At 37.7% G+C, this 18356-nt stretch overlaps 1 protein-coding gene across 5 annotated transcripts in view; it reads right to left on the minus strand.

Moving 5' to 3' along the window:
* PDE4D (phosphodiesterase 4D) overlaps positions 1–18356 on the minus strand; it is an 889016-nt gene that overhangs the window by 235573 nt on the left and 635087 nt on the right. For 4 of the 5 annotated variants that reach the window (XM_004380493.2, XM_004380496.2, XM_023734997.1 and 1 more), the window contains exon 3: positions 3819–3855. In XM_004380493.2, the coding sequence (XP_004380550.1) occupies positions 3819–3855 (37 nt within the window). Of the gene's footprint in view, positions 1–3324; positions 3374–3818; positions 3856–18356 lie in introns of all 5 variants that reach the window. The other variant, XM_023734998.1, reaches the window with a different exon arrangement.

The following is an 18356-nucleotide window of genomic DNA, read 5'->3' on the forward strand; positions in this document are numbered from 1 at the left end:
AGGACACAATCCAGTCTTGTAGATCAGGTCCTGCGTTACTAACACAACTGCCACCCACCCTCCCTCATTAACATCATAAAGGCAGGTTTACAACATACAGGAAAATCACACAGTACCAGGAATCATGGCCTAGCCAAATTGATACACATTTTTGGGGGGACATAATTCAAACCATGACAGAAACCCTATGGGGCAGTTCTACTCTGTCCTATAGGGTTGTTACCAGTCGAAATCTACTCCATGGCAAGGGGTTGGTTTGTTGATTGATGTCTCCCTAGTGCACTCCCAGGCCCTATGAACTTGGGCCAGATTGCTACTCACTCAATGGAAGAAAATGCCAGCTGCCAAGTGGCATGGTGTGGCATGACAGTGGGATTCCTCTCAACACCCAGCCTTCACGCCTAAGGAAATACCCACGCTGCAAGATTTCAACACAAACATTAAAAAAATATTTCAAAATTGAAATAAACTAAATATTTAAAGCTGTTATTTTTTCGGGGGACAGAGGGGATTCTGAGCTTCTAGGGGAAGCATAAGAAATGAGAGGTGTAAAAGAGTTTAGGTTAAACACCAACAGGAATTCCTCACCCTGACAGTGCTTTAGACACTGGAATAGAAGACGGAGAGATAATGGTAGAATCTTTACTGAAGACTACGTTTCTCTAAGACGTTTTAGGTCAAAGCCCTGACGAGCAAAGTGGACTGTATCCTTGTATGACTTCCTAAATTCTCTTACAATTTAGGATTTTATTCTCTTAGTTTCATGGGGAAATCATGGTTGGGAAAGAATAGGGAGGTATCCTTTCATATTTTGGAGATGCACTTAGGCATAAAGAAATGGATTCTCAAGAAGAGACGGAAGATGAGATGGGTTTGGAAGAAGCTCTATAAACACTTAAACTGTGGAAGGCCATTTTTAAGAATCATGAGAAAGAAAATACAGAAAAAAAAAAACTCTAAAGGAATATAAAATAAAATGTCAATAGTAGTTACTTTGAGGTTTGAACTTAAAATAAATCTGCTTATATTTATTTTCCAAACTTTTTACGAAAAAGAATTATTTTGAGAGCAGTGTATTTTTTTTTTTTCACCAGAAGAATTTAGTGTGGAATTCCAAAACCCAAAGTATGCTAGGAAAAGGGGAGAATTATTTGGCAGAACATTTTCCTGAGTGACTTATGTAAAATCAGTAGTCATGTTTCTATCACGAAAGCAATTATGGTTTTGTCAGGCTGGATAATGTTGGGGGCATTAATTGTCTTCAAGTGACAGAAAATATTTTTAGCATCATCATATTTAGTATTCAGTGACGAGTGCTCTATCTATATTGAAAATTTTGAGACATCAGGGGTTAGGTCAACAAAATGTTTGTTGTGCCCAACAGTGCTTAATAGAAAACCACAGACAGACTGACTCTAGCTGGGCCTTTTTTCTTAACCTGTTTCCCAAAAGAAGTTCTATTACTGATGAAGTTGTTCAGAATTTAAGACTTTTTTTTTTTTTTTTTTAAATTCTAGTAGAGCTTTCCAGGTAGTACGTTCTAGCAAAAGGTCATTTGTGAAAACTGTGAAGAAGCCACTTAAAAAAATCTGTAGGCTCTGGGACAATGACCACCCTCTCTACAACGTGTTAGGAGTCATTTAGCTAATTATATGCAAAATCCTCTAAATATACTATGGTATTATTTTCAGGTATCTTATGTGCCTATATATTACACAGAGTTGGTTTATATTCAAAGTTCCCATTTCAAGGGTATTAAGTACACATCTTAATTATTTAAACAGCTAACTAACAAAGACGAATGATATTTTACATATTTTTTCTCAGAATACTGAAATTCTATTAGTTTTTTGGAGACTGTACTACAGAAAATGTCTAATTATATAAAAGACTAGCTTTCTTTGGAATTTAAGAGCACTGATGGCAGAAACCATGTTGAATTTATTAAGCTATTTGTGGAAGATTAATAAATACTACTTGAAGTAAGCAGATAATGTATCATACACAGAATATAGTTTACATTTTTACTATTTATTTAGATATATTTTTTCTTACAACAGTATCTACAGATTTTAATTAGAAGCAAGAGTAGCTACCTGAATAAGCTTAAATTAGGAGGATCACGTCTATGTTTGGTGATCATTATTATTTATATTATTTTGTCTGATCTTATCTGTTCACACTCTTATATATAAAATTCTGAGTTCTGAACAGTAAACTCCTTAGCTTTATAAGATTATGCTCTTACAAAATACGATAAAAGCATATGAGTATACTTCTTTTAAACATAGAAATATATGTACTAGAAAGAACCCATGTTCTTCAGCAGCCCTTAAGCAGACAGGACATAAACCATCTTAAAGGGATGCTACTCTTATTTTCAAATGCCGGCAGTAATGAAAAAATCACTATTATATATTACGCTATTTATGGATTTATTAATTTTTTGGTTTAAATTACAGCCACGATATAAAATATCAGGAAATTTGAAAAAGTAAAAGAATTATACATAATCTTACCATGCGAACACTGCTATTATTCACTTTTTTAAACAATACCTGTTATGACATTTTAGTGTCGGAAGAACCCTTGAAGATTTTCTGATAATAACACTAAAACTTTATTAAGTACTTTATTTTCTAAAAATTGTGCTAAGCATTTTACATGCCCTATGTTATTTCAATCTCTTAACAACCTTATAAGGTGAGCCCTTGCTATTTTGTCATTTAACAGAGGAGGAAACGGAGGCTTAGAAAGATTTGGTAATTCGCCCAAGACCACGCAGTTAGTGAGAGGAGGTGAAGGGATTTGAACCTGTGCAGACTGCTTCTTAACTGTTTTTCATCCAGCCCAGTCCCTTCATTTTACCTACTGGGAGAAAAAGGCCTAGACAAGTTAAATGAGTTGCCCACGGCCTTCAGCTAGTTATACACATAGTGCTAATTATAACCTTTATAACCTTTCAAGATCACCCACACTCCAATATTTAACATTTATCATTGGTCAGGTTTGGCTTTAAACCTACTTCAAGCCCCAGGTTAAATAACTTTTATCTCATCTGTCCCTACTGTGTCTATACTGGAGGCTCTCAACCTTAGCTGCACACTGAAGTCACAGGGAGGCTGTTGTAAAATACCGATGCCCCGATTCCACTTCTAGATTTTTAGATTTAATTGGTCTAGGATGCAGCCTGGACACTGGGATAAGAGCTCTTACAGGGATTCTGATGCATAGCCAGGGTTGAGAAGTGCTGGCCTATACGAAGACCACCTGGTCACCAACGCTTTTATATATATTCCAAAATGCTTTAAATCATCTTATCACCTTCTTAGATTTCTGCCATGTGGTTAAAATATTTTCTTCATTTATATACCTACAATGAACAAATAAACATAACATATCCCACAGTTAAATCTTTGCACACAGACATATGTAAAAGAATGTAAAGAAAGCATCCGGCCAAACCGGATTATTGAATTTCAAGCACCGAACAAGTATACTACGTGTAATTTAACTACATGTAGTCTTCTGCTTCTAGTGCTTATGGCAGTTAGGGAAATATAGTCCCATTTAAGTCTATCACTTATGCGATTTGTTGTTTGAAGAACAGATACTCTTTGGATTATGGGTTTATAGAAACAGATCAATATGGCTAAGGTCACATACTCTAGCACTGCCTATGCATTACTTGAGTGAACCGCAGAATTTGTATTTTTACTTGTATTTGATTTAAAATCAAATTGAGAACCAGAAACTAACTTCTCAGATTGAATTTTCACCTCTGTAGGAAACCTGCTAGTTCACCAAGCTGTGCTTACCTGAGCAAATGGAGTCACAATCAAGTCATCTCCGTGTCTGAAAAATAAACCAAATCCTGTATTAGAAGTTAACAATAACTCTGTGACAGCCTTTGAGCAGTATTAAATGGTAAGTTCCACTTTCATACATTCCCATAGAGCATTACAGTAACTCCATCCTCATTCTTCAGCACGTGTTCTTCCCAACCACTGGGTGGAAAATATGTCTTCTGGGAGGCAGATGCTTAACCATTGTCCAGTTTCCTGGGTAAAAAGAGGTCTTCTCGACAATCAGTCAAGGTCACTGTTGCTTATTAAGCTCAGGATATACAAGAGTAGAAACCAAGGTCAAGGTGTGTGGCCTGAATGTTGCTTTTGGCCCCTCTTGTAGGTATTAGTAAGGACTGCTATGGAAGAGGCAGCAACTGCAGTGGCTTCAGGGAGATGACCTGGACCAGCTAACATTTGAAGGTGATTAGCATCAAGTGTGCAAGTCTTGAACAGACTAGGAAATGTAGATGACATGGGACTGCATCATACACTAATAAAAACCCAGTGAAACTTTTCAACTGACTCACGTCCAGGCCGCTGTCATTACGGGAGAATGTTACGTCACGTGTGCTGTTACTGTGGCAATCTCAGCTACAGCATGCCCAGGGATGCAGACGCAAGGTGTCAGCATGACGTGTCTCCGAGGGCCAGGGAATGGCAAGGAAAGTTGTGTAACCTTCTACTGGGAGGAAAATGAGAGACCTGGGGATCGGAGTTCTTTCACAGGCTTTCCTAGCACAGATAATACACACGAAGGATTTCCAGAATCTCCCCAGGATATTTCTTGATCTAGCGAGTCAAATCTCTTTAATCAAATGTCAATGTAGTTATTCTACACAGAAGGCTTCAGGACATGACCCCAAGTACCCTGCAACTGAACAGTTAGCTCACTCATGAGCAATCTGAAAAGGACTCTAGTGGCCTAAAACAGCACTCATGAAATAGGCTGTAGTACAAAGAGTGTATAGGTGTTAGCAAATGGATTGCTACCAATAGTCAGACAAGTTGTTATGGTCATGCTCAAGTCACACAGAGATCTTGAAAATAAAAATGTGAAAAATAAAAAGCAAAAAAAAAAAAAAAAATGGCTCCAACACACTTTAAAGGAAACGTGCTATTTTGCACTCCCTTCATTACAGAATCAGGATTTAGAGGGAGATCAGTCGTTACGGTCATCCTCAAACCACACAATGATCTTGAAAATAAAAAACAGGAGAAGTACAAACACACTTTCAAGAAAATGTGTGTTATTTTATATCCCTTGGTTCCAGAATCACATTTTTAAAGGGGCACCTCTACCTTGTAGAGATTATTCATAGAATCCTAGACTCTGAGAAGCCTAAACCTGTAGTTTTAGTCATTTTACAGAGCTGAGGATCAGAGAGGCAATATGGTCAAAAGGCTAATAAGCAGTAGTGCCAGGACATCAAGCAAAAAAGATCTTCTGAGGCCAAGTCCAAAATGGTTCTTTTCTAGAAAACGTGAGCATGAACATTTGCCATCTCAGACATAATCGTGTAGGCTGTGACTGAGCATAGGCAAGAGACAGCTAAATGACCCATCTCTAGGGGAATGAAGGAATCTTCAGCTAATCTCTACACCCTTTCATTTAAAATTTCCTGATAAACAAATTTTAAAACTTACAGAATTTTTGTTTTTAAACGTGGATTATACTGATAATGTTTTCAGGTTTGCACATTAAAATTGATGACAAAGTCATGGAAAAATTTGCAGCACGTCTTGTTTATATAGTTGTTATTTACCTTGCACTTAAATACCATATTTACCTTCTGGAGGCACACACTTTTTAATAATTTCAGAGGTCATTTTGGTATAACCTTTGAACCATCATAAATAATTTGCTGGTTTCACAGTTACACGGGTCATAGATTAAATGAGAGAGCCGCATTCAAGTTCTGTACTTGTATTTCTGACTTCTTACTAGACAGCTAAATGGGATGACCTGTGATTCAGTTTCATTAGCAAATGTGGACAGTCTCATCTGTGCCATTCTCTATGCTGAGCTCTGAAGATATACAGGTGGCCCTCTGTATCCATGGGTTCCACATCCAGGGATTCAACCAACCACAGATAGAAAACATTGGGGGTGGCGGGTGGGGTAGTTCCAAAAAGCAAAACTTCATTTTGCCAGGTGCCAAGCGCTATGCTGAATCCACGCAAATAAAATGATGTGTAGGCATCCCCTGCTGTAGCGTCCCCCCATTTCACAGTCTGTCTTCAGCATTCATTGTTTGAACATTGTTCGCCTCACACTACTCGTGTTGTGTGCACCCTTTGTTTTTGTGGGAAAAAAAAAAGGCTCCTCTAAAGCAATGAAGTGATCAAAGCCATCCCTTAAAGGCTAAGTGTGAGGGTGTTTAGGAGAGCAAGAGGAAGGAGTTTCAGGCCAGTAAGCGCTGGCTGGCTGGCTGGCTATGTAAAGTGCTCCAGGCTCAAGAACTTCAAGATCACTGGAGAATCCACATTGGCTGATGCGGAGGCAGCATCAGCGTTCCCAGAAGAGCTCCAGAAACTCATAGAAGAGAAAGGCTACCTTCTAGAGCAAGTCTTCAATTGTGATGAAATAAATACTTACATAGTATTTACATTGTATTAGGAATTATAAGTAATCTAGAGATGATTTAAAGTATACAGGAGGATGTTCATAGGTTATATGCAAATACTATGCCATTTTACATAAGAGACTTGAGCATCTGCAGATTTTGGTATCCACGGGGGTCCCTGAACCTATCCCCCTTGGATACCAAGGGATGATTGTAATGATAATTAAGATAAGCTTCCTTTCCCTTCTTAATGACTAGCAGGGGAGAGAGAATGAGAAATGGAGAATTTCAATACAGTAAGACAAGTGTTTTGATAGTTATGAAGAAGAAGCTACGGGAAGACATATAAGCCAGTCCTCAGCTGTGTCTGCCCCCATGAGAATGGGCCTCCCAGAGAACATAATCATGATTGAATCCCACAGCATGAGCAGGAATAGTCAGGTATAGTTGTTGTTAGGTGCCATTGAGTTGATTTCAACTCATAACAACCCCATGTGACAGAGTAGAAGTGCCCACAGGATTTTCTAGGCTGTAATCTTTACAGGAGCAGATTGCCCAGGTCTTTCTCCCGAGGAATTTCTGGGTGGGTTCAAACCGCCTACCTTTCAGTTAGCGGCCAGCACTTAACCCTTGTTACTCTTGTCAGATATAGAGGCGAACACATTTCCAAACCACATTATTTTATTCATTCATGAATTACGAAACATTTCCTGTGTATGCAACACGTATCATGTACGGTGCTAAGGAACTAGATGCTGAGAGGGAGTATCCATTCTCGAGATGTTGACATAAATGCAAACTCGCAGGTAAGGTGTCAAGTCCTTTGACAGAACTATGTACAGAGAATGGTGTGAACCCGGAGCAATTCTATACCTAGTGTAGAGGAGATATCTTAAGAAGAGGCTTTCAAGGGTGGGGGAGCCTGAGCTAGCTTTTCCAAGCAAAGGAAAAGTTAATTAGGAGAAGGAGAGAAGGGCAAAGACGTATTTGTTTATTTAACAACTATTTTTATGTACCTACTTCCTGGCAGGCACAGTTGTGGTATTGAGAATATACCAGTAAACAAAAAAGACAAAGGTCCTTACCCTGAAGAAGCTTATAGTCCAGTGGGGGAGGCAGGCAAGTAACAATAGCTATGATAAATACATAAACGAAATGTATTCAGTGGTAGGAGACCCACATTTGATTCCCGGTCAATGCACTTCATGTGTAGCCACCACCTGTCTATCTTTGGAGGCTTGCGTGTTGCTATGATGCTGAAAAGGTTTCAATGGAGCTTCTAGGCTAAGACAAAGCAGGAAGTAAGCCTAGTGATCTACTTCTGAAAATCAGCCGATGAAAACCCTATGGATCCCAATAGCTGCCCAATCAGCAACTGATCATGAGGATGGTGCAGGACCTGGCAGTGTTTCATTCCATTGGGTGTGGGGTTGCCATAAGCTGGGGACAGACTTGATGGCAGCCACCACAACCACAACCACCATCACCAACAACAACCACAGTGTAATTAGCACCTGGGAAAAAGAAAAGGTAGAGTAGGATGAGGACTTCTGTCCTAGTTAGGTAGGTAGGTAGGTAGGGGTAAGAACTAGGGGCAAGACAGGTTGGGATATTTAATAAGATGGTCAGGGTAGCCTTCTTGAGGAGTGGGACTTGAGGAGGTGAGGGAGGTAGCCATGGGATACTGGAATAAAGGAGCAGTAGGGCACAAGCCCTATGGTGGGCAGGTGTGGTGTGTTGAAGAAGTGACAAGGAGACCAGTGTGGCTGGAGGAGCAAGCAAGGACAGCAGAGGCCAAGGAAGGCAACGCAAGAACACGGGTGAGAGAGAGCATGGTGGGGCTGAAGAGCTACAGTGAGTGATTCAGTGATTCTAGAGCATAGCAAACAAGGCAAGAAATGTGAGAAAAGTGGTTGGTGGTTAGCTAGGCGGAAAACCATACAGCCTCTTATAAGACATGCAAAAGAACTTATATCTTAGTCTGTGAAGATAGAAGCTTAGGTTGGAATTCCAGCTCTGCCATATATTAGCTATGTGAACTTGTATGAGTTATTAGACTCTCTTTTCCTTGCTCTCTTCATCTATGAAATGGAGATAATTATAGAACGTACCTATAGTGTTGTTTTGGGATTAAATGAGTTAATAATGTCAAGTGCTGAGAAAAGTGCTTAGCACATAATAAATGTTCAATAAATATTAGCTATAGCAATAATAATAATTAGTAGTAGTTTTTGTTAGGTGCCATTGAGTTGTTTTCAACTCATAGTGACCTCATGCGACAAAGTAGAACTGCCCCATAAGGTTTTCTTAACTGTAATCTTTATGGAAGCAGATTGCCAGGTCTTTCTCCTACAGAGCCTCTTGGGTGGGTTCGAACTGCCAATCTTCCGGTGAGCAGCTGAATGCTTAACCATTTGTGAGTAGTAAATGGTTTTATATCACAATGAGTTTTGCTTTCCTATGCAGTCAGGAAACTGCAAAAATTCAGAAAACTGATAGTTAATAATGACCCTTGGGTCAGCGAGACAGGTCTGTAAATAAGCGAGAGTTTTGAAGGGGCTAAACTGGAAGCAGGGAGATCAGTTTGGAAGACAGAGGAGATGAAGACCTAAACTTAAAAACATTGAGCTGAGAGAGAGGGAAGGAGATAAAATTAAGGGCCCGGTTTAAAAAAAAAAAAAAAAAGATGGAAAATTTCAGACACAAATGTAAGGAGAATGCTATAATGGCAGGTACATTTTATATACAATATCATCAGTAGTCACAGCAATGTTGCAAGATGGATGAAATTACTCCTAGTTTGCAGATTAGGGAACTGAGGTTCTAACTGGTTAAGAGACTAACATAAAGTCACACATCTAGTAAGTGGCACAGCCATACCTGGCCGATTTCATTGGCTGACTTCTACAGAACATCTCAAAGGTAATTAAAAATAAGGCTCTAGAAACATAGCAGAAATAAGAGGAGAGTAGTCACAAAGGGACATCTGGTGGAAGAAGAGAGATAAAAATCGAACAGCAAATTTCAAAATGATGCCCAGAATTGACCAGCTGGATTTCTTCCTTGGCTAATCATTCTGACCTTGCTTTCTGGCTGGTGACATAGACAGAGCTTAGGGCTGCAACTTCTCTCACCTACTCATTTTGAAAGCGTCACCTACTCTAACAAAACAATTGAGAAATACACATAGATGAGCCAGTTTTTAAAAAGCATTTGTACAAAATCCAGGGTGAGGCACTTCAGGATTTAACAACTTTCTATACACACGCAAGGCATCTTAAGAGTCATTTGCAGCCAAACCCTCTTCTATGTGGTAATCAAATCAGTAAACTGTGTGGGTGTTATCTTCCTACTTGGTTAGAAGTCCAAAAACATGAGAATTCTGATAGATTTATATATTACATATTGCATTCAAGATAACACAAGCATTCCTAAGATAAAAATCCTATTTAAAAACTATTATTCCATGATGGAAGATATATTATACAAGGAGAAAAGACATGTCAGTATATGTCTACTTAGTTTGGTAACCAAATAAATTATTAACCCACTTTAACACATAGCCACAAGAATGAATATGCTGACATTGTATTTGCAAATGAGACCAGAGGTAGCTCAGACAGTCAGAATCAAAGTAATATGAAATCTAGATTTTTTCCTAAGGAACAGTCTTTTGTTCCATTTTATTATTTATAATTGCCTGACTACAAAGTTTATTTTCTAAGAACTAAGTCCTTGGGTGGTACACATGTTTAATACCCTCAGCTGCTAACCGAAAGACTGGAGGCTTGGGTCCACCCAGAAGTGCCTTGGAAGAAAGGCCTGGCAATCTACTTTAAAAAACCAGCCATTAAAAACCCTATAGAGCACAGTTAGAGTAGAACTGACACACACGGGGTCACCTTGACTTGGAATCAACTGTTTGGCAACTGGTTTTTTAGCTAATTGGAGTGGAGCTGGGACACATTATAATACTACACAATAAAATTGGGATCCCTGACATGGGAGAGGCTCCCTATAAATTGACTTAGGAGTTAGATTCAGATTTTCCCAGGGAATACTGCTTAGAGACCTGAAATTGTACCTCCTGGTGATGTAACTTTTCTGGGGAAGGTTATGTAAATTGTCTTTCATTTAAATAACAAAAACAAACAACAAACTTTAAAAATAAAGCAACTGGCATCTGTTTTAAGGAGAAAAAAATATCTTTTTGTTTCTGGAGTGGAATCCTTGTGGGAACAGGTGGAGAGAGAAACTGAGGGCTGGGAGAAAAAAACCCCTGATTTTTGACATTGCATGTATGTATGTATGTATGTGTGTATGTAAGTATGTATTTAAGTATGTGTGTATGTGTGTATGTATGTATGAAGGAGCCCTGGTGGCAAGATGGTTAAGCACTCGGCTGCTAACTGAAAGGTCAGCAGTTTGAACCCACTAGTCACTTTGCTGGAGAAGATCTGCTCCTAGGAAACCCTATAGTGTAGTTCTACTTTGTCACACAGAGTCACCATGAGTTGGAATCAACTGCAGGGCACACAACAAGAAAAGCAACTACAACAACATATACTTATGTGGACATGAGGGGATTGGTACCCAGGTAACAGTCACAGCAGAGTACAAACAAGTGCAGAAAGTTCCAAAACAGACTGGATGCACCACTGCAGGTCCCTGTGGGAGTTGGTGTCACACCGGACTTCAGCCTCATGATGTGGAAGGAGGTGCTGCCTGCTTGGGCGGCCTGTCCTGGTCAACAATGGGCTGAACCATAGTCACCATCCTTCCTTCCCTCCTCCCCAACAGCCATGCCGCTCCTCTCTCCCAGTGAGGAGGATTTGTTGAATCCAGAGCCAGCACTCCATGAGGTGGGGAACTCAAGGATCAACAGTACACTACTGAGTTTTCCTTTTTTTCAAAAGAGGAATGACAACAGAGTTGAGAATGCCTACTCTCTATGCTTTTAGCCATGTTTCTCCTACTATGATTTGGTCTTTTATTTTCTGCACTCATTCTTTTGGTAATATGTCACAAACATAGGAAAGAAACTGAAAGAGGGAAATTCAAAGTAAACCCTCTTATGAAGATCTCATTGGGATCCATAAACCACTCAAGTACTTCAGTATGGATAAGCCCTTGGAGAGGAAAATGGGTAGTAACTGCTTAATGGGTACTGAATTTCTGTTTAGGGTGATGAAAAAATTTGGAAATGGATAATGGTGATGGTCGTATGGTGAATGTAATGGTGAATGTACTTAATGTCACTAAACTGTACACTTCAAAATGGTTAATATGGTAAATATTTTGTTATATATATTTTAACACAATTTAAAAAAAAGGAAAAGCTCCCTGTCATCTTAAAAAACAAATCAAACCTGAGAATAGAATTTTGTAAACTAGTTCATTTCAAGATTATGTTGAAACACACTAGGCAGGCTACCTTTCTATGCTTCATTATTACAAAATTAGGAGAAAAAGAAAATGCTATTTATTAGAAGAGAGTTTGTGCTTCATTAAGCAAAGGCTCCTAATCTTAGGATATTAAAAGCATTAGTGACCACAATCTCTGAATGTCAAACATTGCAAATTTCAACATGGCAAGTGGTTGTATGAGCTAGTACTTTGATGAGGAGCCATGTGCTGGGGCTTACTTTGGGAAATTAATCTTCTGCAAATGCTTTGATCTTCTGTGCTTCACTCTCTCTAGCTATAAAAATAGGAAGATATTCTCCTGTGGGGTTTGTTGAGAAGATTAGGGAATTAGTAAGCATATAGATAATCGGTATTTTCAAAGTCTGGTGTCTTTCTTCCCCTAGACTCAAAACTATCATCTATATATCAGTTCACCCTTCATCCACCTCTCTTAGAGTAACAGAGAAAGAAGCATAGTTCCATTTTTAATATGTAGACGAAAATGTTTCTTGGAGCCTAGGGTATTTGACAACACCCAAGAATTAGCCAGAGGAAAGTCCATGTCTACTCACTATTCTCCATTCCCATGTTCACAGAAGTAATACATACAAAGTAATACATTTAAAATAAACGAATGAATGAATAAATAAATAACACATACAGTCTACTTGGTTATGTATTAAAAAAGTAGCATCTATTTTTCTGAATATAAAATACACATTAATTGTAGAAATATTTAAAAATACAGAGGAATTTAAAGAACTGCTCAAGATAGCTGTTAATACCATTTTCCTTCTTGGTGCATGTGAACTCATGTAGGTTATATATAATTTTTATGCAATATGTAATTTCTTACAGAATTAGAATCATATAATTTTATATCCTGCTTTTATCATTAAACATTATTGTATCATGAAAAAATGTACATGCTCTTTTTAAATAGTTTTAATGACTGCAGACTATGTTTAGTAATCTCTAAAATTTTCAAGAAGATATCAGTCCAAATGTATTAAAATGCAAGTACTGATTATATTTTAAAATAAAGTCTTTTCTTTCATTGCACAAATTTTTTTCGGTTCATTCATTCCTTTTAAAATAACTTATTGAAGGAAATACGCTTATTTTGATAAAACACTAGTAAGGCAAAGCTAAATATTAAAATACTATTATGAGAAATTGGGCTCATTCAGTGCTAAATATATGGCAATGTTGACTATGTTATGTTGCTAGTCTGTTGGAACAATGGTTAAGTGTTCAGCTACTAACTGAAAGGTTGGTGGTTCAAACCCACCAGCTGCTCTGTGGAAGAAAGGTGTGGCAATCTGTTCCTGAAAACATTTACAGCCTTGAAAATACTATGGGGCGGTTCTACTCTGTCCTATAGGGTAGCTATGAGTAGGAATCAACTCAACCGCAATGGGTTTAGTCTGTTAAATTAAAATTATGAAATCAATTTCATATAATAAAAGTAGTATGGAAAAATATGATGACCAAGTACATTTTGCAAAACAAAATTCTATTTTTCCACAGATTTTCATTTAAAAGAGATGATCTGGTTTTTTGTATGTTTTAAATCTTGGCTCTGAGAAATTATAAATGTTATATTTAAGAATGTAATAAAACTTTTAAAATTACTTATAAAGGAGGTATTATATTTTTTATAAACTCCCAGTAATCAATATGTTGCTAAAACAAAATTACATGAAAATCTGTGCTTTTTTGGTATTAGAATCACCTGAGGATATGGAGCCTTTGTAGTGCTTGGCTTTTTAATTTGAAACCAGCTCCACTGTAAGTCAAACATTAGTGCCTCCATTTAAGAACCCGTGGGAATGAAGTTTCTGCATAGCAAAGCCAACCTTGGCCACACGTGGTGCTAAGTGGACGAGGCCAGCAGTTGTGATTTTCCCCTTAGAAGGTATTGCCACAAAGATTTAGAGTAATCGAGTAATCTATGTAACACAGAAGCTGAGTTCTATTTGTCACAACTCCTGAAGTGTGAGTTTTGGCAATAACTCATGGTGTCATCTCCTCCTCCTCCCCCACATGGACCTCTTCAGGTACCAGACCATAAAAAATCCTTAGAAATGTTTGTGGCACTAATGTTACTCAAAAATCATAATTCTTGTATAGCACTCCTTCTTTTCCTTTCATTATTACTTAATTCTCAGAAAAGTGATTGATATAGACTCACAAATACTAATTACCACAATATTGTATCTAAAACATTAGAAAATTTGAAAAAATCAGCAACTATAAAAACACCTGAAACAATGAAAACAACAGCTTGTGCTTGAAGCGTGATTTGAAGCATCACTGTAATTGAGTGATAATGACAGCTCTGACCAGAGCACATTGTTGTTGTTGTCAGGTGTCATCAAGTTGGTTCCGACTCACAGTGACCTTATGTACAACAGAACAAAACATTGCCAGGTCCTCTGCCATTCTCACAATCGTTATGCTTGAGCCCATTGTTGCAGCTACCATGTCAATCTGTTATGTGAAGGGTCTTCCTCTTTTTTGCTGACCCTCTATTTTACCAAGCATGATGTCCTTCTCCAGAGACTGGTCTTTCCTGACAACATGTCCAAAGTACAGGAGACATACATCCTCACTTCTAAGGAGTATTCAGGCTGTGCTTCTTCCAAGACAGATTTGTTACTCTTCTGCTAGTCCATGGTATATTTAATATTCTTCACTAACACTGTAATTCAAAGGCATCAATTCTTCTTTAGTCTCCCTTATTCACTGTCCAGCTTTCATATGCATATGAGGCAATTGAAAATACCATGGCTTGGGTCAGGCGCACCTTAGTTCTCAAAGTGACATCTTTGCTTTTTAACACTTTAAAAAGGTCTTTTGCAGCAGATTGGCTCAATGAAATACGACATTTGATTTCTTGACTACTGCTTCCATGGACATTGATTGTGGATTCAACTAAAATGAAATCCTTGACAACTTCAATACTTTCTCAGTTTATCATAATATTGTTTATTGTTGTGAGGATTTTAGTTTTGTTTTTTTTTTATGTTGAGGTACAATCCATACTGAAGGCTGTGGTCTTCAATCTTAATCAGTAAGCGCTTTAAGTCCTCTTCGCTTTCAGCAAGCTAGGTGTGTCATCTGCATATCACAGGTTGTAATGAGTCTTCTTCCAATTCTGAGGTCTTGTTCTTCTTCATGTAGTCCACTTCGTCTGATTATTTGCTCAGCATACAGATTGAGTAATTACGGTGAAAGGATACAACCCTGACGCACACCTTTCCTGACTTTAAACCATGCAGTATCCCCTTGTTTGCCTCTTGGTCTATGTACAGTTTCCTCATGAGCACAATTAAGTGTTCTGGAACTCCCAATTTTCGCAATGTTATCCATAATTTGTTATGATCTACACAGTCGAATGTCTTCGCATAGTCAATAAAACACAAGTAAACATCTTTCTGGTATTCTCTGCTTTCAGCCATGACCCATCTGGCTTCAGCAATAATATCCTTCATTCCGTGTCCTTTTCTGAATCTGGCTTGAATTTCTGGCAGTTTCCTGTTGAGGTACGGCTGCAACCACTTTTGAATAATTTTCAGCATAATTTTACTTGTGTGTGATATTAATGATATTGTTTAATAATCTCTGCATTCTGTTGGATCACCTTTCATTGGAATGGGCACAAATAGGGAACTCTTACAGTTAGTTGGTCAGGTAGCTGTCCTTCAGATTTCTTGGCATAGGCGAGTGAGCACCTCCAGCGCTGTGATGTTCCTTGAAATATTTCAGTTGGTATTCTGTCAATTCCTGGAACCTCGTTTTTCACCAGTGGCTTCAGTGCAGCATGAATTTCTTCTCTCAGTACCATTGGTTCTTGATCATATGCTACCTCCTGAAATTTTTGAACGTCGACCAATTCTTTTTGGTACAGTGACACTGTGTATTCCTTCCATCTTGTTTTGATTCTTCCTGTGTCAGTTAATATTTTCCCCGAAGAATCCTTCAATATTGCACTCAAGGCTTTAATTTTTTCTTAAGTATTTTCAGCTTGAGAAATGCTGAGCATGTTCTACCCTTTTGGTTTTCTAACTTCAGATCTTTGCACGTTTCATTATAATACTTTTTCATATAATACTTTGTCTTCTGTTCAGCTCTTTTACTTCATCATTTCTTCCTTTCATTTTAGCTACTCTATGTTCAAGAGCAAGTTTCAGAGTCTCTTCTTACATCCATTTTGGTCCTTTCTTTTTTTCCTGTCTTTTTAATGATCTCTTGCTTTTTTCATGTATGATGTCCTTGATGTCATTCCACAACTCATCTGGTCTTCGATCATTAGTGTTCAATGCATCAAATCTATTCCTTAGGTGGACTCTAAATTCAGGTGGATTATGCTCAAGGTCGTATTTTGGCTCTCATGGACTTGCACTAATTTTCTTCAGCTTCAGCTTGAATTTGCATGTGAGCAATTGATGGTCTGTTCCACAGTCGGCCCTTGGCCTCGTTCTGGCTGATGGTATTGAGCTTCTCCTTCATCTCTTTCCACTGATGTAGTCGATTTGCTTCCTGTGTATTTCATCTGGCGAGGACCACATGTATAGTCTCAGTTTATGTTGTTGAAAAAAGATATTTGCAATGAAGAAGTCCTCGGTCTTGCAAAATTCTATCATGTGATCTCTGGCATCATTTCTATCACCAAGGCCGTATTTTCCAATTACTGATCCTTCTTCTTTGTTTCCAGCTTTCATATTACAATCACCAGTAATTATCAATGCATATTGATTGCATGTTTGATCAACTTCAGACTGCAGAAGTTGGTAAAAATCTCCAATTTCTTCCTTTTTGGCCTTAGTAGTTAGTGTGTAAATTTGAATAATCGTCATATTGACTGGTCTTCCTTGTAGGCATATGGATATTATCCTATAACTGACAGTGTCGTACTTCAGGATAGATCCTGAAATGTTATTTTTGACAATGAATATGACACCATCAGAGGGTTCAAAAAGTACATTAGCATAGAGTTTTAGCCTTGTAGGTATACTGATACATATAAGCTGGGTTTATGAAAAATGTTTTTGTTGTTATAACTAACTACAGGGATTTTTTTATAAAAAATAATAATTTCTGCTGAAACACTGCACAAAATTTTATAGACAGTCAATTTGGTGTCACCTCCTCTGAAAATGTCACCCAGTGTGGTGTCTACTACTAGTGACATGTCTGGTAAGAGTAGAATTAAAGCAATTCAAAACTGCTCGAGGTTATATCTTTCAATGTGAAACTTTCAACATCAACCTCTAAGCCACATACACGTATATTTGTATATACAACCTTGAAGATTTCTCGATTATGCTAAATATAGTTATCACCACCTTTTGAAGAGCATCTTTGAATTTATATTTCATACTAACACAAAAAAGGAGAAACCCAATTATAGGTCTTTCCTCACTTTCAATGGACAAATAAGCTAACAGCTACTCTACAAAACAGGCGAATGAGTTCTCAACTGCCCATCCACACTTTTAAATTTATGGTGGAACAGTCCTATCTTATACACTTATTACCCCTTCTTTGCCCTCAGATTATAATTTCCTAACAGATTTGAGGAGAACTCTCTGTCACCTGATTCCTAGCAAAGTAACTCAATACACTGTTGATTTTCAGATTGGATGACTTTGAAATATGTTACCATTATTTTTTATTTTTTAAAACAGGCTTGCCATATAAGTATTTTTAAATAAGAGTATAGTCTACAAATTTATAAATAGTAATGGTAATGATTGTAAGTAATTATAATTATTAAGCTATAATGATAACTGGCATTTATTGAATGATTACTATGTGCCAGGCACTGTGCAAAGCACTTAGCTTTGATTATCTCTTATTAACTTCCTCTTGATTATAAGGAGATGGAGGCCCAAGAAGACCACAAAATCTCATGCCTATGAAGTGAGGATTCAAATTCAAGCAGTGTTACTTTGGAGGTTCTGCTCCCAAACACTATGCAATTCCACATCTATAATATATTTATCAAATGCTAAAAGCACATCCAAAACAACCTCTTAATCTTTAGTACATTTAGATTTTATGAAAATGATATTGATGATAAGGACAACAAGAGAAATATGAGTTACACAGAAATGCAAACAAAACAAAAGAAACCCAAAACAACACATTGCCAATGACTTACAAAATAAGTTCTGACCACCTACTGACTTTCACGTCCTACGAACCTAAAGTACAATAATAAAGTAAAATAAAATAACTTTTGGTTTCCCATCCAGGTAATAGTTGTAGCTGGGACAAATCATATGTTTATAGTCAGACTGTATGTAAGTCATATGTAACAAAGGCCTCTGAAGATGGCATATTATTACATATATAAGTACACACATATATATACATATATACACACATATATACATATACCAAAACCCCCAACCCATTGCCATCCAGTTGATTCTGACTCATAGCGACCCTATAGGACAGGGTAGAACTGCCCCACACAGTTTCCAAGGATGCCTGGTGGATTCGAACTGTCAATCTTTTGGTTAGCAGC

Source organism: Trichechus manatus, unplaced genomic scaffold, assembly GCF_000243295.1.
Source record: "Trichechus manatus latirostris isolate Lorelei unplaced genomic scaffold, TriManLat1.0 scaffold00074, whole genome shotgun sequence".
Classification (NCBI taxonomy): Eukaryota; Metazoa; Chordata; class Mammalia; order Sirenia; family Trichechidae; genus Trichechus; species Trichechus manatus.